The sequence below is a fragment of the Anomalospiza imberbis genome, chromosome 25, assembly GCF_031753505.1.
Source record: "Anomalospiza imberbis isolate Cuckoo-Finch-1a 21T00152 chromosome 25, ASM3175350v1, whole genome shotgun sequence".
NCBI lineage: Eukaryota > Metazoa > Chordata > Aves > Passeriformes > Viduidae > Anomalospiza > Anomalospiza imberbis.
The window spans coordinates 5,884,362-5,910,668 of NC_089705.1; the positions used below are offsets into that span (position 1 = coordinate 5,884,362).

The 26,307-nt window shown below is 52.7% G+C and overlaps 1 protein-coding gene and 2 long non-coding RNA genes across 4 annotated transcripts; 2 read left to right on the forward strand and 1 right to left on the reverse strand.

Annotated features, from left to right (window-relative positions):
• The first annotated feature begins 808 nt into the window (after positions 1 to 808).
• Positions 809 to 12,874, forward strand: GRHL3 (grainyhead like transcription factor 3). 2 transcript variants are annotated; one of them, XM_068172403.1, is made up of 15 exons: positions 809 to 998; positions 1,614 to 1,675; positions 2,752 to 3,088; positions 3,296 to 3,375; positions 4,935 to 5,088; positions 5,571 to 5,682; positions 5,837 to 5,931; positions 7,538 to 7,696; positions 8,155 to 8,233; positions 8,536 to 8,669; positions 9,233 to 9,267; positions 9,910 to 9,998; positions 10,083 to 10,168; positions 10,984 to 11,048; positions 12,582 to 12,874. In XM_068172403.1, exons 1-15 carry the CDS (start codon positions 831 to 833, stop codon positions 12,694 to 12,696), a joined length of 1,770 nt encoding a protein of 589 aa, XP_068028504.1. In that variant the 5' UTR covers positions 809 to 830; the 3' UTR covers positions 12,697 to 12,874. The 2 variants fall into 2 exon arrangements, with proteins under 2 accessions (XP_068028504.1, XP_068028503.1); XM_068172402.1 differs by having other exon boundaries at positions 810 to 998; positions 2,749 to 3,088.
• Positions 12,875 to 17,205: 4,331 nt separating this feature from the next.
• On the reverse strand, positions 17,206 to 26,268 carry LOC137462487 (uncharacterized). The gene is made up of 3 exons (XR_010993701.1): positions 26,003 to 26,268; positions 18,266 to 18,425; positions 17,206 to 17,228 (listed from the first exon to the last, which is right to left on the reverse strand). It is a non-coding gene; the product is annotated as an uncharacterized lncRNA (long non-coding RNA).
• On the forward strand, positions 23,837 to 25,398 carry LOC137462285 (uncharacterized). Its single transcript, XR_010993653.1, has 2 exons — positions 23,837 to 24,446; positions 25,155 to 25,398. It is a non-coding gene; the product is annotated as an uncharacterized lncRNA (long non-coding RNA).
• Positions 26,269 to 26,307: the final 39 nt, after the last annotated feature.

Sequence of the window (26,307 nt, forward strand, 5' to 3'; positions counted from 1 at the left end):
GTGGACGTGGTGGGATTTGGTCAGAGGTTGGACTCGATGATCTCTGGGGTCTTTTCCAACCTAAACAATTCCATGATGCCGTGATTCCAACCTGCCAGGGAATGCAGGGAGGCACTGCTGGGCTGGCTGCTGGCAGGGTTTGCTGGAGGAAAAGGAAAGATGACCAATGTTTGGGTAATTAAGTGTCTGACAGTTTATTAAGGTAAGATGGAGAGGCCTGGAGAAAGTGCCAGAAGTGAGGACAGGCAGGGCATTATTTTGGTGTGTTGCTTCTCACGTAGTCCCACAAGCCTCACCTCAGTCAGGAATTTTTTAGTGGAAGGGAGGGGGTTGTGATCTGCCTGTCTGCTTCCCTCTGAGTAAAATCATCTACAAATGATTGGGAAAAAAAAATAATTTAAAACCATGGACTGCAGCAAAGGAAAACGATGAGGTTTGGTTTTGTCTGGGCACTGAGTGACTGTGTCTGACTGGGCTGTGCTGACCTGGAGCTCCACATCCAAGGGAAAATTGTTCCCTGATCCCTTTTTAGTGCCCAGCACCCCTGGGACAGTGCAGGATGGGACTGGAGGAGGGAGCAGCTGATGGGGTTTTGCCTCCCTGGGCAGGACAGGGAGCAGCTGCCCCTGGGGAGGCTCTGGCCTGATTTTGTACCCAGCTACAGCAGCAGAGGTGGTGATCCCAAAGGCTCTGGGAGCTCAGGACCAGGAGAACTTCCCTCCTCCATTCCACAGGGCCTTTGGAAGCCCTTCTTGTGTTCATGGAAACCTCTGTGGGAAAAGCTCCCTCCTCATTCCCGGCTTCCCCCCAGTTTTAGATCCGTGCGTCTGATGAAGAATGACACCATGAACTTCCAGAAATTCCCCTACACCAGCGAGGATGAAGCCTGGAAAACCTATCTGGAGAACCCCCTGACTGCAGCCACCAAGGCCATGATGAGGGTGAACGGGGACGACGACAGCGTGGCCGCCCTCAGCCTCCTCTACGACTACTACATGGTGGGTGCCCCTGGGCCGGGGTAAAACTGGGGTAAAGGAGGTGTAGAATATGTGTAAAACGTGTACCACCTTGGGAGGGGACCCCTCTACTGAGCTCCCCCATCTACTGAGCCCCCTGAGTTGTTTATCCAACACCACACAGTGCCACCAGTATCCCCAGAGGTAAACTGAGGCACGAGCCACCACTTTGAGGGAATCCAGAACATGTGGAAAACCTGAACCCAGGTGCCTTGAGTCTGGATTTTTTCCCATAAGGAGCAGCAGGGCTTTGAGGGCTGTTGGGCTGGAGCAGCCTTGCAGACCCCACCAGTTTTACTCTCCCAGTGCTGCTGTAGGATGGAGCTTTGAGAAATGTGGATGTGATTTATCCCTGACTGGAAGCAATAGGAATGATGCTCCCACTCACTTGGGTGCTTTTAAGGTCCTGCCCAGAACAAGCTGCTGCGGCTTGTCCAAGGTTACTTGGGAGCCCAGGGCAGAGCCCAGCTCTGCTGTTTGTTCTTCTCGTGGGGTTTTATCTGGGAGGCTTCACTTGCTCCCAGCCAGGGCTAATTCTGCTCTGTTTGCCATTAACAAAATCCAGCACTAACCAAACTCTCCCCTGCCTTGTCCTAGGTCCCGAAGGAGAAGAGGATTCTCCCAGCTGGGATGATGGGACGCAATGACCTGGCAAAGAGGTTGGCTTCAGTTCCTGCTCTCTGGAGCTGCCTCACTCTCCTGCAGCTGCTGAAATGCAGGATGGGGCTCTGAGCTTGCAGAAAATAGACATCAAAGCACGGTGTTATTACCAGCAACAGTGCAGCTCATTAACCCTGAGACACACATTAAAATTCTTTAGGCCAGGTCCCAAGCAGGTACAAATGGAGCTACACCCATTTCCACACCTGAGCATCTGTCTGGCTGTGTTCACAGGGGTTGTGCTGATTTGCAGCAGCTGAAGAAATTGCCTTTATTTCCTATTTTGTGACAATTGCAAAGGGCAGAAGGATTCAGCACTGGCAGCAAGAAGGGAATCACCAAATCCTAGTTCATTCCCTGGGCTGATGAGAGTTTCTGTTCCACTCTCCCAGGATTCTCTTCCAGTGACTCCCATTTGTCCTTTGAGGTTTTCAGATAATTAACTATTAAATTAATGGCTCATTTGCCACTATGAGTTCAGTTCCCCTTCCTGGATGCTGTGTACTTTGGCATTGTCAGTTTTTAACCACTTGACAGAATAAACCTCAAGTGATACTTCACTCCTTCAGAAGTAAACTGACTTAAGCTGGTTTTGGTTTTTGCTTCCTAAATTGGTGGAGTTTGTGAATTTGTACAATAATTGTTTTTCCTTAAAAAAGGGTATAAAAATCAACTTTCAGCATTGATGAGCCATAAAAAGACTTATGATGGACAGCCCACACAGCAGTTATCTTTCCTATCACTCCTGCTGCTCTGAGTGTGTGATGGCCGAAACGAAGGAGCAGTGGATGTAGGCCCTGGATGTGCAGCCCCAAACCACGTCCAGACCATATTCCCTGACTCCCTGTGATCATCCCTTATCTGCTGAGCACCTCTGGCTCTTGCTGACTGCACTGAGAGCTGTGGGTGGAGATGCCCCAGGGGCTGTGAGCGCTCCCAGGCCCAGCAGGAGCTGCTGGGCTGACTCAGGGTCAGCTGGCAGCCAGGCCAGCAGCACATCCAGGCACTCCTGGCAGTGACACCGTGCTGGGGGTGCCCGCTCTGCCCTGCCCTGAGCCAGGACTCTCTCCAGCAGGCACTGCCACGGGATGGATTATGAGCCCGAGATCCCCTCCTTCGATGGCTCTGCCCATCTCATGAAGCTGCTGTCAGAAAACGTCTCCATGACCCAGGAGTTCTGCGAGCCTCCCAAGAAGAACGGCCTGAGTCTCGAGGGTGTCCCTGCCCATCACAAGGCAGCCCTGCTCCCTCCAGGCACCAGCAAGCTGGAAGCCACCCCAGACAACTTCCTGGTGCCCCCAGGGGACGTGTATGACAGCAGTTCCCTGAACTCCCTGTTCGAGAGCCTGCCCATGGCCCCGGCGCAGCAGCGCTGGCAGCCCGACAGCACCTTCAAGGAGGACCCCCAGGAGGTCAGGGCTGGGGCTGCTCTGGGCTGGGGGCTCCTCTGGGGACACCGGGAGCTTTGCTTTTGTCTTGGAAGCTTGGTGCTGTTCCTCTTGGATTTCTGGGGGGTTTATGTTGATTGTGGAAGTCATCTGCTGTGGTGTCTGGGAGAAGGTGAATGGACAAAGCAATGAGAGATTTTACTTTGGGTTTGTGTTTGCTCCTGTCTGCAGACGCTGCTCTTCAGTGACATCCTCAAACCCCAGCCAGAGCCACCCTGCCCCGAGAGTTACCCCACAGATGGAGTGAAGAGGTAACAGCAATCCAGGGGTTTGGGGTTCTGGGGAACTCTTGGCTCTGTCTCTTTCCTGGGGAAGGACTGCATCCCTTTCCTGTCCCCAGTCCAGCCTTGGCAGTGCCCACAGCAATTACAGAGCCCATGTTTTTGCAGACACCAGTTGTGTCTCCCCAGTGTTTTCAGAGCAAGGTGCTGCCCCATGAGCTTCTAGACCAAAGCTGGCATTGTTGTGCCCCCAGACTGGGGCCAATCCAGGGCCAGCTGCTGTCCCATCTCAGGGTGACAGCCCCTTCCCAGGCAGCACTGCTTGGCTGGGTGACACAGAGGGATCCAGGTGGCTGCACCATCTTCCCACAGGCCACTTGGAATGGGGTAAATGACAGGGAAAAGGAGGCTGGCAGAGCATGAGGGTGATAATCAGCCTCCCCTAATCTAAGGTTTAGGTTCTCACTCAGCACTGTTAGTCAGCCTTGATTTTAGAGGGTGCCACTGCCTCTCATTCCTAAAACATGAGAGGGATTTCTTCCTCCTTTCCACCCCTCTGCCAGGCAGAGTTTTGCTGCTCCAGATACCAAATCAAACCTCCCAGCAGGTAACATTATTTCACCTCCCACTTTGTATTTGCCTCCTGAGTCAGCTGACTGGGTGAGTCAGCTGTCAGACGTGGGGATGTTCACACAGACAGCAGCGTCTCCTGAGCCAGAGGCTCCCTGCTCACTGTTTATTTGTGCGCTGAAGTTCTCTGGCCCTCCTGGCTCCAGATAAGAGGAGCTGCCAAGCCCATCTTCAGAGATGGCATCACAGGAGGTGGAGCAGGAAGAAGATGGGTTGGTGACTAAACAGGGCACTTGAAGGGTCTGAGTGAAGGCTCCTGTACAGGTGGTGGCTTGCACGGATTCCTCACAGCAGAAACCAGCTGTGGCCTCATGGTTTCAGTGCTCACAGCTGCTGGTGAGGGCCTGAGAGCGGCTGAATTCGGGCTCTTCTTTCAAATTTCCATTGCCAGCAGTGACACCTTCTCTGTGTGCCACCACAAAGCTTTTCTGTGGAGATTAAAGTTGGTGCCCACCACACTGAGAGTCCCTCATGCTGGGATTCTGAGTCCAGTTCTGCATAACCAAGCAGGTGCTGGTGTCCTGCAGGTCCTTTTTCTACAGGACCTTTAAGGGAGAGTCTTCCTGGCTCAGCCAGTTATGGGTATGGATTTGGAGACAGGAACCTGAGTTTAGGATGTTGTACCTCAGTACAGGTACCCATTTTTGTGTGTTTTGCTCTTGGCTGCTGGTTGGGCAATGGTTCTGTTGCCAGCCACACAAAAATACTGGCTGCAGTCACATCCAGGGGATTTTAAGCCAAAACTGAGGGGTAAAATGTAGCTGTTGGAGCAGCGCTGCTCCCCAGGGTGTTGGGGAGGATCAGAATGTGCTGTGCTGTGTCAGGGTGTGTGAGGTGGGGAATGGAGCAGAAACTGGAGCCTATAACCCGTGGGGTGGAGGCTCCTGGGGCTCTGTTTTGCTTTTGCAGTGAAACAGCAGCGTGTGCTTATTCATCCTTCTCTCTTTGTTCCATCCAAGTGACTTTGAATACACTCTGGGGTCACCCAAAGCCATTCACATCAAATCTGGGGACTCTCCCATGGCCTACCTCAACAAAGGACAGTTCTACCCCATCACACTGCGGACAGCTGGAGACAGCAAATGTTTGCACTTGTCCTCAAATAAAGTGAAGGTAAGAGACACAGACAGGCTGACAGCTCTGCTGACAGCTCTGGAATGGGACATCCAGCAGCTCCTCTGGCCTGGGAACAGAGCTGAACATGAGCAGTAATGGCTTTGTGGCTCTTGTTGGCTTAAGGGGATGAATGGGATGGATTCAGTCCCACGGGATAATCGTCTGCTGCACTGCAGAGCCTCTGTGGCAGCTGGAACCTGAGCTCAGGGATGCACAAAGGGCCAGTGGGGGGCCTGCTGGGAAGAGCTCTGAGCCAGGGACAGGGTCCCCATCTTACTCCTGGGATGTGTGGCCAGGACTCAGAGCAGCCCTCGAGATGGATGTGCCACGTGGCTGAGCCCAAATCCCTTCCCTTGCCCCCCTCAGCGTCCCCAGCACAAAATGCCACGTTTCCCACGGCCCTGAGGGAGTGCAGGATGCAAGGGTCAGGATGCACTGATCCTGCCCTGTGCTGAGCTGGCTGTGCTGCTGTGTTGCAGAGCGTGGTGATGATCGTGTTTGACAACGAGAAGATCCCCACGGAGCAGCTGAAGTTCTGGAAGCACTGGCACTCCCGGCAGCCCACGGCCAAGCAGAGGGTCATCGACGTGGGTACGAGGGGCTGGGCAGCTTCTGCCTCCTCTGCAGTGCCTCCCAGGGCTTCCCTCGCTCTGGGACTCAGCCAGGGGCAGGATTTGGGGGTGGGAGGCCTTGGGATGTCACCAGTTTCAGCCCCAGTGTGAACTGCTCCTCCCCTGCCTTCCAGCTGACTGCAAGGAGAACTTCAACACGGTGCAGAACATCGAGGAGCTGGCCTACAACGCCCTGTCCTTCGTGTGGAACATCCACGAGGAAGCCAAGGTACAAACTGCCCGTGGAGGGGAGCTGGGAACGGTGCTCAGCAAAACTGCAGCTCCCTCCTGACAGCCCAGGCCCTGTCCCACTGCTCAGAGACACAGAGAGCTTCCAGCACAAACCCTGCCGCTGCAGCGGCCCCAGGCAGTGTTTGCCTGGCAGGACAGCAGCAGGACACCGTGCCTCAGTGTGTGTTTAAGCACTGCCATGAGCTAATAAACACTCTGGGTACACCCAGACTGGCTCAGGGATGTTTTCTTAGTGCTGATGGATAACTCTGAAGAAAGGGTTTTGCAGCAATTCAGGGCTCTGCTCACATGTACCTGCAGCCTGTTTAAATAACCCCCAGCTCAGGGAACAAAGAGCCCCCTTTCCAGGCAGGGTGATGCAGACATGACTGACCACCCTCCTGTGCCTTGTGGGACGTGGAAGGGAGCCAGGCAGGTCACAAGATCCTTTTTCACCTTAAAACCAGGAAAGTTCATTACAGCAAGGTCTTTGCAGCTCTGCTGTCTCTTCTGCATCTCAGACTCTCTCATTAACATTTTGTATCTAGTGGGGATTGAAAAACAGATGAAGCAACTAAAGGAAAAAAAAAAAAAAAAAAAGAAAAGCATAAATACCCCAGGTCTCTGAAGCTTGGGAAAACCCTGCCTGGCTTTGGGATCTCAATAAGCCCAAAGGCAACCTGGGTCTTTTACAACCCAAGAGGTTAACAAATGTCTTCAAGGCAGAGCTGTCAGAAATGGAAATATGTCAGGTATGTGGCAAGCCCTGGGGGCATCTCAGCAAGACTGGATTTAACTCTTAGCAGAAACTCTGCTCATTCACTGGCCTGGGGCAGGTAGAGGTGAGACTTCAGAGAGCTTTGAGGGCTGGGAGTGAGACAGGAGGGGTCAGGGGCTGGGAACAGGAGGGGCCAAGGGCTGGGAACAAGAGGGGTCAGGTATTTGGGTGTTTGGGTTGGCCATGGCACCTGTTACTTTTCTCCTTCCAATTAAACTTCAGCCCCCAGTGAAGAGATTTTCTTTCCTAAGAGCTGACTCGAGCTGACACCAGGTTTCAGGGCTGAAATCCTCAGCTGAGGGAGTTCTGGGAGCTTCTCCACCTGCAAATCTGTCCCCAGGGTCCAGGGGAATTCCAAGGTCACTCGCACCAATGAATTGGCAGTTTGGAGATACAATTTGGATTAGAGCTGTGCTCAGCTTTTCTTCCAGAGCTCCCACTGGAGTTAACTCCCTCCTGGTGATAAAAGAGCCCAGTGTGGGATGAATATTTATTTAAGCAGCACTGCTGTGCAGTTCCTGAGGCTGCAGCCTTGCCCTCCTCCCTTCCTGCAGGGCTTTGCTGTCTGAGGGTCCCTTTCAAATGAAAGATCAGAAATATCAGCAAGAACATCCCCAGGCAGGGTTTGGGGAGTGGAGAGGCTGAGTTAAAGAGCTGGAAATGGTGTGGGGGGAGAGGCTCAGGTGGGAAACCAACTGCTCCCCTGGCAGGCTGGCCCTGGGAGGGCTGGAGGGAGCCTCAGCAGCTGCTTTTGCCCCTGCCCTCTGCTCCCACTGCTGGCTGCGTGGGAGGTTTCCAGCACCAACAGCCCTGTCCCTGTTTGCAGGTGTTTATTGGGGTGAACTGCCTGAGCACGGACTTCTCCTCGCAGAAGGGAGTGAAGGGTGTCCCCCTGAACCTGCAGATCGACACCTACGACTGTGGCAGTGGCAGCAGCCAGCTGGTGCACAGGGCTGTCTGCCAGATCAAGATCTTCTGTGACAAGGTGCAGCACTCCTTTCCCACCATTTCAAACACCCAGCTGGTCAGAGGCCCCAGGAATAAAACCAGAAAGGCTGTGAGAGCCTAGAACAGTCCAGACCTCTGACCGTGCCTCACAATAAACTCTATTTTTGACTCTATTTTTGACCAGTTGTTAAACATTAAAAGAGATGAGAGTTTCCTTGGAGGTTCTTCCCCAGTCTCAGATATCTTCCCATGGAAAAATTTCTCACAGCTATTCTTGTCTGCATGTTTCACTTTTAAAAGCAAATTTTATTTTTGTTTTTCTAATTTCTGAGTGTCAGAGAGTCTTGGATTGGGCTGTGGAAGGTCCCTGAGGTGGCCATTTCTGAGTTAAGGCTGCCTCCACCTTAACGTGTCACACCCCAGAGGTGGCCACAGAACCTCTCTTGCCAATGTTGGAAATGTCAATGTCCTAAATTTTGCTGGATCTTCCCACAGGGAGCAGAGAGGAAGATGAGGGATGATGAAAGGAAACAGTTCCGAAGGAAAGGAAAATGCCTGGACTCCAACAACAATGGTGAGTGCTTGTGTGTGCTCCCTGCTGAGATCCCTGTCTGTTACCTTCCAAGGATCTGGCTGCCCCCAGGCCTGCTGCCCTCAGACCCCTGGGCAGCAGCCTGGCAGCCAGGCCCTTGCTGGGCTCCTTCCCCCCTCCCAAAGCCCTTCAGGAGCAGCCAGCAGCCTTTGGGAATGTTCTGGGCTCCCTTGGCCGCCCAGGAGGTGCTGCAGGCTCCTGGCCTGTTCCTGCTGGGAGCCTTGGAAGGTGCTCCCCTCTCCCAGCAGCGAGGGACTGAGATGAACTGGACTCTCCATCTGTAGGTCTGAAAGGCTGTTTGCTCTCTGGCTTCAGAGGGAATGAGATCACCTTCCTGCGGCCCGAGAGCGACCTGGAGACGCAGCCGGTGCTCTTCATCCCCAACGTGCACTTCTCCACCCCCCAGAGGTGTGGCTCGGTGAGTCCCTCCAGCCTGGCACCCGCCCTTCCCGGGCTGAGCAGTGCCCCCACGGGACCCGTGCTGTGGGAAAAGCCCAAACCTCACCACAGCTCTTTGTGGGAGCGAGGTGAGCTCCACGTCCCGAGTGGCCCAGCCATGCAGCAGTGCTGGGTGAGAGAACCTTTCCAGCCATTCCTGTGCTTTACACACCTGCAGAGGACTGCAGTGGGAGCAAACAGAGCAGTAGAAAATAAATTACAGTAAAACGTGACCATCTCAGTCCCTGTGTGGGTGGGACATCCCCCCACTGTCCTCTAGCCAGTGTCCTTCAGAGCTCCTCAGCATTCCCTGCCTCAGAAACCATTGCCTCAATTTGTCTAATCCAGGGAATCCGTGGAAGTTATTTATATCAAATTTCATTTAATCTAAGAAACAGATGTTTGGGTTTAATTGTGTGGGAAAACTGATGGGTCAGGAGGAGGGAAATCATGTTTAAAGTGTGCCCAAGTTGCCTCCCCCCAGCCTCTCTAGCACACAGTGATGCTGTGCAAACTCACGGATCCATTTCCTTTGCATTCCAGGTGCTCGCTCCTGCTGTTCCCAACTCTGCAAACAGGTGAGGATGCAGCAGTGTGTACTTCCCATCCATCAGCTGCTCTGCTCCTTTGGGAATGTCAGGGCTGTTGGGTACCCAAGGGGCAGGATAACACAGCTCAGTGTCTCCCTGATGCCCTGAGAGTCAGAACTTGAGTTAAACCTTGTCCTGGAAGGGACTCAGGGCTGCAGAAACATGGACACATTTCTGTCCCTGTCAGAGTCACTCCAACATGAGCTGCTCCCTGATTGTCCTGTTGTTCTTATGGAGACAAAGGGAAAATAAAAGGGAAAATAAAAGATCACAGCTGCCACTGAAGGGCTCAAATCCCCAGAGGCTGGAAAATAAACTGGAATGAAGTGGAATCACACTTGAAAAGCAGAATCTCCCCCAGCCTGGGCCCTCTGTGTGGGGATACCAGTGCCCCACAGGAGGTGCAGGAGGCGTTTGGGTTTGGTGACCCCAAACCCTCTGCAGGCCCTCCCTGAGCTGCCCATGTGCTTTGGGCAGGAAGTTACAGCTGTGCTGCTGTAATTCCAAACCAATGCTGAATTGCTGGATGGCTGTTGGAGTAAGTGGTTGTTCAGTGGAGTTCAGCAGCTGCAGTTGTTTGTTTGCTCTTGCTGCTGTGCCCTCCTGAGCGTGTTTGTCCCCTCGGCCCAGGCTGCCCCTGAAGCGGAGCGGGGCCTCCTTCGCCGACGACTTCGACCCGAGCCCCCCGAAGCACAGCAAGGACGAAGATCCCCAGAGAGGTAACCCTGGATCCTCAGTTCCACGAGGCCACAGGGCTCTGGGAGCACTGGCAATGACCCTGACCGTGCCCTGTTCTCTTGCAGTGCTGCTCTACGTGCGCAGGGAGTCCGAGGAGGTGTTTGATGCTCTCATGTTGAAGACCCCGGATCTGCAGGGCCTCAGGACAGCTGTGAGTGTCCCCAGACCCCCTGAGGAATGGACAAACTGCAGATAAAAGGGAATGGGGTTGGTGAACAGGGAGCTGGATATGGGCTGCTCATCTCTCCTGCCTGCTCTCCCTTGGGAATGGAAATGGAAGTGGGAGCAGGAGCTGAGTTGTCCCGAGAGCTCCTGGTGTGGCTGTGTTGTGCTGCAGAGGGAGGATCACACCTCCTGTCTCATCCAGATCCTCATGGAAGTTTCCTCTTGTGACAGCACATTCATATTTTCCACTGTCAAACACCTTTTCCATTCTCCAGGCTGGAGATGTGTGATGTGAAACCCTCCCTGGCCTCGTGCTGGAATTCCCTGGCTGTGTTTGAGGAGCACAGGGACATATTTCTGTCATGGTTATCAGCAGCATCTCTGATAACCCAGCCCTCTCTGGAGACTGCTGGGAAGGAAACAAACAATAAACCTCCCCGATTTGGGGTGGCTTTACGGCTGCACTTTAAGCTCTGTTGGTTTTACAAACTTTTAAAAATAGGGTGTTTGAAAAATGTCAGCACAGAGGATTCTTTGCCATCTTCTCCTTCCCCCATCCCTCACCACAGAGAGTCAAGAACCTTCATGGAAAACGCTTGGCAAAAACCTACAAAACTCCCACCACCCTAAGACCAAAACTGAACTTGCCCAGGAGAATGTTCAGGTCATGGTTTTGTTCTCTGGGGTAAAACTGAGGGGGAATCCTTTGCTGCAGAACACCCTGGCTCGCTGTTATCTTTGATTTTTATCATGGGAACTTCACTTTACAAGTAAAAGGAATTGCCATGTTTTCTCTCACAGATTTCAGAAAAATATGGGCTTCCTGAAGAAAGCATTTATAAAGTCTACAAAAAGTGCAAAAGAGGGTAAGCTAATCTCTCATCTGCTTTTATGCTGTGCCTCCACACCTGTCCTGTCCAGCCCCTGCCATTGGCTCCAAGAGCATTTTAACAAGATAATAAAAGGTAGAGCCATGTCAGGCTCTGCTATTTGGAGCATATAAACCTCAGATCTTTCTGGGCTTTAAAGATTTGGGATAATGCTTGTTTGTATTACATTTGTTTGGAGGGTAAAGTCTCCCAAGGAAAGGAAGTTGGGTGAAGGTGGAATTGTTTGGTGATCCTTTGTGTCTCAGTCTAAAAGCCTGAGGTTATGGACAACTTATCAGAGAGGGATCACTGTTTGCTTCTCCAAAAAATGCTGGAATGTCCCTGGCTCAGGATGAGGGATGGGCCATAGTGAGCATCTGAATTTGTCAGTTCTTCCACCTGTTGCTGATGCTGCTCATCTGTTAGCCTCAGAAATGGGTATTTTCTCCCCAGAGGAAAAGACCAGCACTGGTGGCTTCAGGGGAGAGGCCGCCTCACTCAGTTTGGCTTTGGTTTTGTCCATGCCTTGATCTGATAAGCAGTGAGTGTTTGGTGATGACTGGGAGGGAAACCAGGCAGGAGGAGCAAAGAGCTATCTCATGAAAAGGAAAGGCCACGCCTGGAAATTAGATTAAATAAATAATTTTGACACCTGGTTTAATGAAGGCTGGACGTGACCCATGCCAGCAGCTACTTCTGAAGTGTGGGGAGATTGGAGATAGCTCCACTCTGGCTGGTGGCAGGGTCAGGCCCAGCTTCCTGCTCCCCCAGATTTAATTTTCAATAATTTTATCCTATTGCTCCACCCTAAACAATCTTCTCCTGGTAATTACAGCTTGAGGGGCAGATCTTCATCTGGTGAGAGCCAGTGGAGCTCAGTGGGACTGCCTGGCCTGGCAGCAGGGCAGGACCTGCCCCAGCCATGGCCCTTCCACGGGGGTGAGCTCAGCACATGAACTCGGTCCCAGGGTGACTCAGGAGCAATACTGAGCCATTTTGGATCTTGGTGAGGTTTGGTCTGGAGGAACAATCCAGGGCTGATTCCTGATCAACATCCCTGGGATCGTTTGTGGTTCAGAAATCAGATGGGAGCACAGTACAAGAGGCACTGGTGACTTCTCTGGCTTCCTGTCTGAGACATGCAGAGATAAAGGGATCAGCTCTGCTGGGGAAGCTTTTGGGTACCCACAGAGTCCCTCTGGGGCACCTGCTGGAGACCAGAGCTGGAGTCCAGGGCTTGGGCTGGTGCTGGGGCCGGTGCAGCCGGGAAGATTCCGATGCACCGGGCAGACCCTGGGCAGTGCCAGACCCCCAGTCCCCGCAGCCCCCTAGAATTCCTGACTGTGCCGTGACAGAGCTCCCAGGGCTGGTGACTGTTCTGTGCTGGATCTTCCCTTGTGTTGTGCCATGGCTTTAATTAATTAATTAATTAATTAATTAACACTGGTTGAGCCCCTCAGACTGGGGAAGGTGAAAAGCACATTGCTTTCAATGTGCTGCATCTGATCCAGCCATTCTTCTTCTTTGTAGGATCCTGGTGAACATGGACAACAACATCATCCAGCACTACAGCAACCACATGGCCTTTCTGCTGGACATGGTAGAGGCAGAGAACAAGTTCCAGATCATCCTCAAAGAGCTCTAAAGAGCTGCAGGCAGCACTTCCTGGGACTTCTCTCCGAGCTGGCACGTGTGACCCCACAGAACTCAGCCCTGTGCCTGCTCTTGTTGCCTTGACTTGAACCCCCACGGCCCCAGGGCCGGGCCACAGACTGCTGTGAGATCATCCTGTGAACGTGGATCTGTTGACTTGTTTATTATTATTATTATTATTATTATTTTTATTTTTATTATATTTTATTCCCTTCTGGCACGGGGCCTGAGCTGCTGTTTCAGGGCTGGGCACACGAAGTGAGAGAGCAGAGCTGGTGGCCTGGCAGTGGCTGATGCCAGCCCAGGCCTTGGCCTCTCCACAGACCCTGCAGAGCTTTCCCAGCAGGGCTGAGCCCAGCTCTGAGCTCCTCTCTGGCACAGAGACTCTCCCAGATGCAGTCACAGCTCCTGCTGAACGGACACTGCCTGCTGAACACCCTTCCTGCCACATCTCTGACTGTAAATACCACGGAGGCCTCCACAACCCCTGTTTATACATTTCTGTGTTGTTCCTTTTGTATTTTATATGTGTATAAATATGCATTGTTTTATACTGGACTCGGTATGGTGACACAGAGCATTTCAAACACAGGCTGCTTCACATTTCTCTGTGAACTCCTTTTGTAACTGTGTTGTTGGTTGTGTTGTTTTGGATATTCTGTAGTAATAAAGGCTCAAGGACTGAAAATGAACGGTGTCCCCCAGCTCTGGAGTCAGAGTTGGGATGGGCTGGCCAGGAGCTGGGGCAGGGAGGTGACCCCAGAGGCACCAAAAGGGCTCAAGGATGGTTTTGGCCAAGGTCTGTCCCCTCTGCAGCCACCATGTCCAGCTGTGTCACCAGATGCAACAGGGTCCCTGAACTCCTTACACCCCGTGCTCAAACTGCCTCAAGCTGCTTCCCATTTAGGTCATCAGGTGCCAAGGGGAGCCTTGTGTTTCCTAATTAATCCTCTGGCCAATAAAAACCAGGGCCTTTCCTCCTCCTTCTTCATCCTCTATTTCTCCTGGCCATGCTGAAGATGTACCTGAGGCCTGTGAGTGGGGAGGAAAGAGCCCTGGGAAGGGGATTTGGAAATGTTGGAATGTGCCAGCTTGGTAAGTTTTGGATTACTTCAGTACTGTTTGAGGATGGCCTCTAAGATGAAGCACAGATAAGCTAAAGGTTTATCAGCCTTTGGGATCTCTCTAGCACTCCTTCCCTTCAGATCACAAACTCCTCCTTCAGCAGGATGGCTCTGATTCAGTGTTGATTCTGTGCGTCCTCCTACAGCAGAATTTCAGCTCCAGTTAAAGCCAGTCCCACCAGGAATCCCCCAGTGCTCAGTGTCACCGGCTGAAAGCTGCAGGTCCCCTGTCCCCTGCTGTGTCAGGGGAGTGTGGGGACCCTGCTCTGGGCCAGCTCCGTGGCAGTTCTGGCTCCAGGTGCTCCCAGCCAGGGTGCCCCTGTCCTGCCCGGCCATGGGGACAAGCAGGAACTGCTCTGGCAGTGGGGACAGTTGGCTCTGCTGTGCAGGACAGGCGGGGAGGGCTGCAGGCAGCCCTGGGCTGTTGTGTGCACGTGGAGTTGGGGCGTTTGGGGACCTCTCACCCCTCAATGAATTGCTCTGGAAGTCTGATCTTCCTGCCAGATAAACATTTACCTATGTGAGCCTCAGTTCCTCCAGCCTACCTCGTGACTCCAGCAGCACTACTCCTAATTGACAACAGCGAACGCCATCTCACTTGTAACTTTATGTTCCCAGCAGAACAAAGATGAATTTTGCTGGATGTTATGGGGCTCCCTTTCCCACAAACCCGTCCTGGGTTTTGCAGGGTGAGACCCGCTCAGAGGCGGCAGCTCCCCGAGTCTGCACTTTGAGAATGACTCCCTCCTCTGGGGGTGGGACGGAGGCAGAGAACCGGGAGCTTTTTCCGTGTAGGTCTGGGTAATCCTGGCTGTGCCGGGACTGAAGTCCTGGTGCCGGCTGCGTGCAGGGAAACGCTGCCGGGGCAGAGTCCCCAGCCCTGCCCGGCGAGGTGGGTGTTTTGCTGACTGGCTCAGTATCGCTCATCCCTTCCAGCCAAGGCGAGTTGCTGGGAGGTTGCGTAAAGCAGAGCTCCCAAATATGCGAGAGCATTCCTGACTCCTTGCCCGGAGCCCACCAGTTCCTTTTGAAGATTGAGATAGGAGCGATGAAGGCGATGTTCACCCCGAGCACCAAAGGTCGTGTGAAAGCACCGAGTGTTTGCAAAGGGCTCCCCGGGGAGCTGCCCGGGCCCTGCTTTGTGCTCAGACCCTCACCTGAGCTGCTCTGGGAGCCGGGCCTGCCGCAGGGGGTGTCTGGGCTCGTGCTGAGCACAGGGTGTGTGACAGAGCCCCGTGCCCGTCCCTGGGCCAGCAGCATCTGCCCCCTGCCCTTCTCCCTTATTGCCACCCTGCTCAGGACTGACTCCCCCCAGGGTGACGCCCCAGCCTCCAGCACTGGGAGTTCTCAGGAAAACACCGAGGAGCCCAATGCTTGTTTTAATTACTCAACATCTACAAAACTGGAAGCTTTCAAACCAATTTTAGTTAATGATCATCTTCCAATTCTTAGAACGAGTACCACTAATTAGCTGCCCGTGAGCCAGCCCTGGCAGGCCAGCACAGGCCTGCTCGTGGTGTGCAGAGTCTGAGGGAAATCCTGACGCAGGAACGCCACTCTGGCATCCCAGCTGGGGAGGAAGGAAAACTTCCCGAGTGCTCCTGGTGAAAAAGTGCCCACAGAGACAGAGATGCATAAAAAGGAGCAGCAGGCTGAGAGCTGAGTTGTGCAAGAACTCTGGTATCCCCAGTGCTGGGTGGAGGGCTCTGCTCCTCACTTCTACAAACAACACCCAGTTTCTGTGTCTTTATTCGTGCTTATTCACTGCTTGCATCATCAGGCAGGCAGCTGAGGAGCTCGGTGTGTGGTGTGGCTCTGCAGGGCTGTGAAGGAAAAACAGCATCCTGTGTTTTGTTAGGACACCCACGCGCCGTGTCCGGAGGTGCCCTGGTGCTGTGCTGGGCCTGGGAGGAGAGGATTAAAGTCAGGGAAGCCAAACCCTGCCTGCGTCTGTTCATAAGTGTGCAAAGCTTTAACAAACCAGCTCTCAGGTAGTGCCTTGGATTTATAGAATTAAATTTTGGATGAGTTGGGCACTAGAACCCCCAGACGTGTGGGAATGTCCTGGAATCCTCAGCTGGAAAGTGGCCACAGAATCAGAGCTCAGTGCTCACAGACTTGGGATTTACCTCAGTGAGCTGAGGGCTGCCCTGGCTGCACTTTTGACTGGGGGTCCTGGGAATGCTGAGCCCCAGCTCTGAGGCAGCCCAGGCATGAACTGCTGAATAACCAGTCTTTGGTAAAGCTGCTGCTCTGTGTCAGCCCCTGACTGAATTGTGATTTTCCTCCCTGTGGCTCTGTTCTTTGGGGCATGGCCCAGAGCAGCTGTGTCTTCGTGCACTGGTGTGGCATTGCGGGGTTTCTGATCCACTTGGCAAAAAAGACTGATGAAAAGCAGACTCCTGTCTGCTCTCCCAGCAATTCATAACCTCCCAGAAGGACCTGGGGGTCTTAGAAGGGATAAACAGGGCAAGAAATGAGTGTGATTAACTGAAAAAATCATGTTAGCTGAGCCTGGCAACAACGAGCCAACGGGCACTGAGGGATCCTGCAGGATCCACAGCTCCGCCCCGGAGGAGCCGGGCTCTGCCTCCAGCCCGGGATGAGCTCGGCAGGGATCCAGGCAGGGAAGAGCTGACCAGAGATGGCTTTGTGGCTGCCTCTGTCTCACCAGTGCTTCTGTCATCAGGGTCGGCATCCAGCTCTGCAGCTGCCCACTGCTCTGCCAGGGGGCTGTGTTTAACCCATTCCTCTCTGAGGTGGGTCCCTCCTCCTGCTTCCCCAGGCATTTCCTGATTCCAAGCCACAGGATGTGTTTCTTCTCCCATTTCACTCAGTTTTCTGGTGAAGCCAGAGCAAAGGGGTGCTGGGGGTTCTGATGCTGCTCTGTGCCCCCACCCTGTCCCCTGCAAGTGCTCCCCTCTTCCCATCAAAGAGAGGAATTCTGCAGCTGGAATGTGTTGTACCAACAGTCAGTGATGTGAGTTTTACACACACACAGAACTCACAGAACCTGTTTGTCCAAAGCCCTGACAGTCAGTGGTGCTTTAATGGCCTTTACACTGCAAACATGCTTTTATTTTTTTCAACCTTACCTTTAAAAATATTATTGTAAAATATGAACCAGCCAAGCTGGACAAGGAGCTGGTAGTGAGGGCTCCAGAGCTGCTGTGTGGCCCTCAGGGTGATGCTTAATCCTTCTAAGCCTAAATCTTTGGGAAATGAAGAGCTTTGGGAAATGGAAGTGCTATGGACAGCCTGTGATGGTTATTGTAAAACGCATGGATTTGCCATGGTCCAGCCTTGCAGAGACCTGGCTGCTCCCCTCTCCAGACAGTGCTGGAACAGGACAGGGATGCCAAAGGACCCCAGCTGGGAGTCCCTCTGGCTCTCCCGCTGCCTGGAACAGCAGAGGGAGCAGGCTGTAACCCCAGCAGCTGGGTGTAGAGTGTTTGTGTGTTTTCTGATAACAGGCTGGGGATCTTCCCTCCTCATATTTAATTTGCCCTTTCCTCTAGCCCTCTGTCCTTATCAAATCCCTCCTGGCATTGCTTCCCTTCCAGCTTCCTTTTCCCCAAAGCCCTGATAGAAGATCCAGCTGCTGAGAGATGTAGTAAAGATTTCCCTGTTGAGTAAGGAGAGCCCTGGGCTTTCTCATGGGCTCATTCTTTTCCACGGTCAGGAATTTATTGATGATCTTAATCTCAGGCCTGCAACGTCACTTCATGGTGACAATAAATGTTTTTGAACGATCTGCTGATAGATTTATTTGTCTTCCCATGAGGATCCCAAGGGGTGGGAGGGCTTGGGAGAAGGGAGTTTCTGTTCATACCTTTTCATCCCTCTGAAGTGGTGGCACGATGGAATACCTGGGAATGGCACTTCTGGCTTCCAGGAAGCACTTTTACAAGCCTCTCTCCAGCTCTCGTTCCCAGCCCAGCAGGGGCTGGGGAAATGGCCAGCTTTTATCCCTCAGCTGCCTTGGGAGGCTGTGCAGACATGAGTGTCCCTCACCATTCCTGCCCCGGGGTCCCCACATTTGGGTCTTTACCTCAGTATTCCTCTGGGGAGAGTTCAGGCACAAAACCAGCCCAGCCTCAAGCCTCTGCTTGGGATATGAGGAATCTTTCCAGGTCAGGTGTGCTCTGGCTTCTTGCTCCATGGATAAGAAGTGGCCCCCACATCCCAGGGTGGTGCAGGTTTAATTACTGTTTGTAAATGTCTGGGAGATCAGCTGATAAAGGGCCCCTGATCCACTGCTCCAGGCTGTTCCCAACCCACACTGCCCTTCCAGGCACTGCCACCTCCCTGCCACTTCCTGGGGACAACAGCCATCCCCTTATGGACCAGGACACAGTGGGACACTCTGGGATCGCCCTCCTGTGATGGATTTTCATGTATCCCATGGCAGTGAGGTGTCTTCCAGGCTGCACTCACCTGGAAGGAGTTTTCTTTGCTTCCCTGGTAGGTTTGTGTGGCTGAGGCTGCAGACTCTGGAATAAATCTGGAGTAAATTCCTTGTTCCTTGTTAGGTGGGAAGTCCTTGACTGGAAGGAAGATGTTATTCCCTTGGTGAGGGAATCCATGTTGGGATGACCTACAAGACAAACAGGAAAGGGATGTAAATACCAGCCCAGGCACTGAGGAAGGAGAGTGCATCCAGCAGGGAATGTGAGAAAGGAAAAGAACCAGTGTGACAGGACCGTGTGGGGAAGCTGCTGCTGGATTGGAAAAGTGCTGGGCAGAGCTGACTTCCAGGGACACTGATAAGGCAATACTGAACTCAGTCCTGAGCCCAGGAACAAAAGCACCATGAGCAGTTTCAGGGAATCAAACAGGAGAGCTCCCAGCTGGTGTCAGCTGCCAGATAAACTCTGTGCCCTCACCCCAGGTTTCACCCTCAGCAGGCAAGGGGCCAGGAGATCTTTTGAAGCTTGGTGTATTATGCACCAATGTGGCTTCTCCTGAAGCCTGTGGCATTTCTAGTGTTGTGGGGTGTTCTGGTTATTCCTTACAGCTACCACAAAGTCCCAGGGTGGTTTCCAGATGGTTCTCCCAGCAGAGGTTCAAAGGTACCTTCCCAGAGCTCATGGAAGTGTCCTGTGACACTTCAACCCAACATGCCCCAAGAAGCTCTGGATCTGTGTGTGAAGGTGCTCCACGGGTGAGCAGGACAAGGTCAGCAGCACCATCCTCCCTCCCAGCTCCAGGCTCACAGATGTGGAGAAAGCCATTTCCCAAATTTTTCCAAATTAACTCTTCTTGTGGTTTGGGCCACAAACACTGCCAGGGCAAAAGTGGTGTTGCTTTGCTTGCAGAAATGGTGAGTTTCAGAAGGAAAAAGGGCTTGGGGATGCCTTTGAATTGCCTTTACCTGTGGGTGATGACCAACAAAGGCAAACCCACATTTCAAAGCCAGATGTCTCCTGTGAGTGGCTACAGCTGCCAGCAGCACTCGCAGCAAAATCTGGGAGGGCTTCCCAAGGGTAGGAAGAGCTCTCTGTGACTGCCCAGGACTTGACACTGGCAGGAAATATCTGTGTGTGGCTGCTCTGTCCACAATCCTCCATCACCTCTGTATGTCCGACTTTGTTCAGGGCCCCAGAATTCCAGGAGAGGGAATTTCAGGAATCTGTGGTGCCAAGGGTTGTGTGAGCTACCCCAAATCACAGAACAGATCACAGCGACATGGGATAAAATCCTTCAGATTTCCAGGATGAAGCTTTACCTCCTGCAAGCTCCCCTGGGATTTAAAGCTTTTCTTGTTGACTTTCCTAATGGACTGTGATGAGAGGAAACATCTGATGGCCAGGCCTCACTAAGTGATGTGTTCTAGCTGGAGAGGAGAGGAGCAAGAAAACCCCTGTATTACAGAGTCAAACACAAAATGATGTCTTTTCCCCTTTTTTTTTTTTTTCCTTGTTTCCTATGGCAAGCTGGTGAAATGCTGAGATGTTGAACTGCCTTTGTTGTAACACAGGGTTTGGTCCCAGAGCTGAGGATGGCTTCGAGGTCTGTTTGGACAATTTTTCCTTTTTTCTCACTCCTTTTTTTTTCCCCCTCAATTTTAATCTGTCACTCAAAAGCAGATCCTCCAGTGACTACACAAAAGTTCCTTTTTGCTGAGCGAGAGCAGTGACCACGAAACTGCAGGATCTGTCCACCTTCTTCTTCTAAGATATCTCTTTGTCTATAGTCATAAATTATCAGCCACTGCCATCTTTTAAATAGATAGTTTCCTGTTCTGCCTCTTGTAGGTTAGATATTATCTCCCCCAGTAAATCATGAGTCAGTGATTAATTCAAGAAGGCCGTTCCCAGAAGCAAATTCTTACAATGTTAAAATTAATACGATGCGGAGCCATTATACCATGATAGAGAAAATAATTATGGCCTGCAAACCAGTTTAATCAACACAGAACATGCTGGGGCAGGTGCTCAGCCTGAGTCACTGCAGCAGAGCTCAGAGTCCCAGCGCAGGGGCTGTGTGAGTGAGCAGCATTGTGGCAGCTGAGCCCCGGGACCACTCCGTGTGCTCTCTGCACACCCAAACTGGGAGGGAAAACACCTTTGCTGATGTATAAACACCATCAAGTGACTATAAAAGCATGAATTGCTTCAGGAACGTGCATGCAGCCAGTTAAAGTGTCTCAGCTGATGAGTGGCAGCTTATTAAGCTGATTAAGTTGTGTGTTCACTGGGTGTTAAGCGGCTCTGCAAAGTCATCACATATTCTGGAGTCTGCCTCAGCACAGGGGATGGGGCTGCTCTAGGAGCACTCTGAGAGGGGACAGCTCACTGGGGAATGGCTCAAAACTGGGGAAAAACTCAAAAACTCCCTCTAGAAATAACAAAACAATCCCAAAGCAATCCGAGCTACAACAAGACACCACAAAAGGGACAAAGCAGCCCAGGAGGTGTGTGTGTGTTATTATAAACCATCTGATAATGGCTAATGACACCCGGTGTTCTGTTAACAGCTCCCACATCTCAAAACACCCTGAATTCCTGTGGATGAAGGCTTACAACACCCTGTGCAGCCTGGGCACCTGCAGGGCTGGGCAGCAGGCACAGAACAGTTAAGTGACTTGCACAAGGGTGAATCAGCAGGACTTGAGGAACTCAACCTGAAGGTAGGTGCTGAGCTGGAGGAACTGGCACAGCTCCCCAGCAGTGCCACCAGGAGTGACCCTGGCACAGCTCCCCAGCAGTGCCACCAGGTGTGACCCTGCACCCCCTGAGCCCAGCAGTGCCACCAGGTGTGACCCTGCACCCCTGAGCCCAGCAGTGCCACCAGGTGTGACCCTGGCACAGCTCCCCAGCAGTGCCACCAGGTGTGACCCTGCACCCCCTGAGCCCAGCAGTGCCACCAGGTGTGACCCTGCACCCCCTGAGCCCAGCAGTGCCACCAGGTGTGACCCTGCACCCCTGAGCCCAGCAGTGCCACCAGGTGTGACCCTGCACCCCTGAGCCCAGCAGTGCCACCAGGTGTGACCCTGCACCCCTGAGCCCAGCAGTGCCACCAGGTGTGACCCTGGCACAGCTCCCCAGCAGTGCCACCAGGTGTGACCCTGCACCCCCTGAGCCCAGCAGTGCCACCAGGTGTGACCCTGCACCCCTGAGCCCAGCAGTGCCACCAGGTGTCACCTGCCAGTGCCTTTTTTAGAGTTAGGGTGGCCAGAACCAAACCCACCATTCCAGCACCACCAGTGCTGGTATTATTGTATTTCTTGTTTTGCTTTCCAAGTCACACAAATTTCATGCTTTAATTTTAACTGTGCATCAAGGTAGGTGCCTTCAGAGTTTCAAAATTTTAATCCTTTAATGCAAGCCTCCTGTTGCATGGAAAGCTGAGTGATTCTGGGGATGATGAAGATCAAATTTCTCTGTGTACAGGGCAATTTGTATAGACTGGGAGCCACAGCACATCTAAAATCCCACCTGTAACTTCTGAGCTGGGCCTAATTAATGCAGCATGTGGGCAGAATGCTTTATTTGCAGTACCACACCTTTCCTGACTCCCTTCTTTTCCTGGGCTTTTCAAAAAGAGGACTGGGCAGGATTCTATTTATAGAGCCAAATAAATCCAGCCCTGCCTGTGTTGTACATGATCCCTCCAGCTTTTCAGATGTGGTCCCAAGAAGGGCTGAATGCCCTTCATGTCCTACTTCTGCCAATCCCAGTGGGAACTGGAAGGTCTGGGACCATAGAGGATAAAAGAAACAGCTTTATACTAACACAAATGTGAAATTATTCCAGTGTGTAGGATGGGAAGAGCTGAAGTTCCTGGTCTTTAGGAACATTGTGTGAACTTCATGAATTGTCTTGTCTGCCAGTCACCAATGGAAAACACTCTGGAGGCGCCTTGGTTCCTGTTCTGGTGACTTGAGAGTTGGATTCTGGCAGTGATCCGATGTCCCCTCCCTGAATGGCACAGGAGGCAGAGAACAGGGGAAGGCCTGGGATTGAAGAACGAGGCAATGGGCAGTTGAGGGGCAAATGAAGCAGTTGGGGCACAACTGCACTCATACAGACACGAGGATGAAGGGATTTAACTGTGGCAGGAGCAAGAAGGAGCAGGGAAGATGCCAGCTCAAAGAGCCCTTGGATGAGCCAAGGGCTGATTAAAAACCCCATCCAGATGGAACCTGTGCTTGGCCACAGCAGCAGCAGCCCTGGAATGACTCAAAGCCCTCAAGGAACAACCAGGAATGGCTGGGAGGGGAATGGAGGCTCCTGCTCTGCTTGGCCTCACCAAAGGCTGAGGGGAAGAGTGGCAGGGAGTGGGCAGGCAGTGCTGGTTGCTGCAGAAGGTGCTGATTTACAGTGAGATCATGGGGAACTCCTCCTGCTCCGTTTTCCTCCCTCAGCTGAGCTGTTCCTGGTGCATGCATGGACAAGTGGAACGGTGCTACTATGGTGCTAAAAATAACAAACCCTAAATACAGGCTATTCTGTGAAAACTGGGAGAGCTTTGCAAGGAATCAGACCCCAAGAAATCAGTCTTCTGGTGGATTCAGCCTTTCCTGTAAAAATGCCCCGGGTTATCAAGCAGCTGAGCACAAATCATCTTTTTTGCTTATTTTTCTTTGTAAGAAAACATTTCAGGACAGACCAAAATTTGAGGTGTGTGATGTAACTGCGTGAATTTCAGCTGAACTGCTCTGACTTGGGCTGCTCCAAAATTACAGGAGATTTCTGAAGATGTGGTCTGAGGGTTCATTGCAGGGAGCAGGGATCCTGAGCCAGCTGTTCCTTATCAAGAACCAGAACTAGAAACGAGCCTGCACTGCCCTGGCCACGGGGTCCATCTCCACGTGGCCCTGCCATGTGCTTGAGGTTGTCCAGCCCGTGCTCCGTGGCCAGCGGGGCTATGCTGAGGGAAGCAAGACCTGCCCAATTCTGCTGGAGTTGATTATTAAAATTGCAGCAGGTTTCCAGAGCAGCCGATAAAAAACTGCATCCGCCTGCTCCTTCTACCCTGGTGCTGCCAGGCTTGGCTGCTGCTGCCCAGCCTGAAGGGCTGGATGCAATCCCTGCCCAGCAAGGGCAGCTCCTGCTGGGCAGCACGTTCCTGATTCCTTCCAGGACAGCACGTGCTGGGGAAAGGCTCTGGAGCCCTTCTCCCCTCCTGTGCATCCAGCTCTGGGTTTGGCACATCCATCATCACCCCGGTGCTGCTGAGGGTAATTGGAGATCAGGCACCTCCACACCCTTGGAGATTCAGCTCCTGCACGCCTCGGAGTGCCCTCAGAGTGCCAGGAATTGTGTTTGGGTGATGCAAGGGGCACTGTGTCAGGGAAACCCAGCAGCGGCAGCAGCTCCCAGCCCAGTGGCTGGGTCCTGCAGGGATGTGTGCAGGCAGGGGTGAACTGGCAGAGTGACACAAGTGGGTCAAGTCACCTGTTGGGTGTTCTAGGTCAGGCACTGAGAGGCAAATAAGCTCTTTCCACTGCTTAAATTACAAGTGGGTAACTTCCTGTCCTGGCATTTATCCCTGACTCAAGGAATGTGCTCCAGAATGGCTGAGGGGGACACAGCCAAGTCCTCCAGGTGGGGGAAACCAAGTCAGCAGCCCCCAAAAGGTCTGGTGTTGATGGGTGCAGTGCCTCCCCTCCTGACCTGCTGCAGGAACTCTTCTTCAGGGATAAAGCCTGGGAGAGAAGCAGCCAAGCCCTTGTGTAGTTTGTGGTTTGGCCTCCTGCCCACTCTGCCCTTCAAGCAGGAAATTCTCAAAGGGAAGGGAGTGCTTTGAGGAGCTCCCTGCAGACTCTGCTCTGCTTTAGTCACAGCTCAGCATCAGGTCAGCTGGCTCTGCTGGAAGCTGACCAGGCAGACTGATGGCGCCTACAGAAAGTCTTTAAGCAACTTCTCCACCTTGATCATTTTTCCCCTCATCTTTTTTTTTTTTTTTTTTTTTTTTTTTTTTTTTGTCCTTTATGTCCTTGATTGCTGTTATTCATCCCTGAGATAATACACTCCTGATATCACTGAGATGGGAGAGACAAGCAAGGAACGAGAGATCAAAGGAAGAAGAATAAAGAGAAGATGCTAAAGGCAGGAGAAGAAAGAGGGGAAGATGCCAAACACTTCCTTGATTCACCTACTTTGCATACCCGGTACCGAGTTCCAGAAATCCTTCCCGTACATAATTTTGGGAGTTTTGGGGTTACCACGCAGTCCCCAGACAGCGAGAGGCTGTGGAAGGGCATCCTCCTTCCCCCAGCCGAGGAAGCAGCTGGAAAGGTGCATCCAGAAAGCCCAGGAGGCCCTTGGCACTGAGTGTTGGCTGGGAAAGCGCTGCGGGTTTAACGCATCCTTCTGCTTCCCTCTGCTGGTGGAAGGAGGGTGGAATTCCTGAAAATCTGGGATCCGCGGGAAGAGCAGCAAAGGCCGAGAGAGGGGGCACCCCTGGTGGTGTCCCCGCACAAGGATTAACTGCACCGGGTGCTGGAATGTGCGCCTGAAGGAAGGCAAGGTGTGCGTCCTGGAGGGCTCAAACACCTGAGACAAACAGGGCCAGGGCTGGTGCGTGCGAGACAGGGAGGTGGCACAAGGGACATCATCCACCTGGAGTCATTTCCAGGCTTAAACCACCCGTGTTGCATTGCCGCTTCCCCTTCTGTTATCAGTTGTGATTATAAAGTTAATTTAATGACCTTGATCTAAACTTGGTTGCGATTCTTGTCACAGAACAGGATCATTATCAGTGGCCAAAGAAAAAAAAAAAAACTCATAAGCTTCAAACATTTTTGTTACTCACTTGGTTATACTGAAATCCCTTTGGTTGAGACTTAAATTTCTTTCCCCCCCCCCCCCACTTTGAGATCCTTTTCCTGTGGTGTTTATAAGGAAATCTTGAAACCTTAGAAGAGCAGCCAAGGATAACAGCACTGAATATGGAGATGGAGGAAACATGTGAACACAACAGCAGCTTTTCTTTGAAATGGCATGTGTAAGATAAAGGCAAATCCAACATTAATGCAGTATTCCCACCAGAAAACCTGCAGTCACTCCTGCATTTCATTTCCCTGGTTTATTTAAAAATACCCTTGGAAGCACTGCTGCTGATGAATGGTTTCTTTGATTGCATTTCTTATTCCCTTGTGCTGGTTTATCCCCAAGTGGAGGAATTCTGGGCCTGGAACTCCTCTAACCCACTGTGGCTATAAACAGTTCCAGATACCCTTGATTTGCTCCAGTAACAAACCCTGGCTGTGCTTTGAGTGAAAAACCGTGGCGTGGCGGAGGTTTTCACCCTTCAGCTCCGCACTCACTGTGGTAAGTGCTGTTTATTTTCAGCACATGGCACCGAGTGGTGCTGTTCTGCCAGAGGTACCTCGTGCTCCACAGCCTCCCTGAGCGGGGATCCGCTCACAGCCCACACGTCCAGTGTCACGACTCAGGGCAGAGCCGGGATTTTGTTTCCAAGCTCAGTCCCAGCTCTGAACGTGCAGCAGGGCCGAGGCTCCAGAGCTGGCCCAGCTCAGCCATGGACTTTGCTGTCTCCATGGAGAGAGCCCGGCGCTCGGGGCGATGGCTCGGGGGCGAGAGGAGCCCGGCTGAGGGATGAGGAGACGCCCTGAGGTAGCGCCCTCAGGCGAGGCCCTGGAGGCAACACCGGAAGTCGCCTCACGCCCCAGCCCGGCCCAGGTGAGGCGGCTCAGGTGGGTACCTGAGCGGCTGAGGAGCACCGGGGAGATCCCCGACCCCGCTCAGGGGCGGTGTGCGCTCTGTATCCGCCCGTACCTGCCGGTAACTGCCCGTTCCTGTCGGTGCATCCCCGGCTCTCGGCGGCACCGGGAATGCGGACACCCGGTTGCCGAGACAACAGCCGCCTCAGCTCTCCTCCAATCACCGTGCCTGTTACTCTGAGCATGCGGCAGGCGCCCAATCACAGACGAGCTCTCAGCGCCACCGCGGCTGGTTTAAGGTGGCTCGGCGGAGGCGCTTTGGGTATGCACCTTAAGGCGGCTCCGG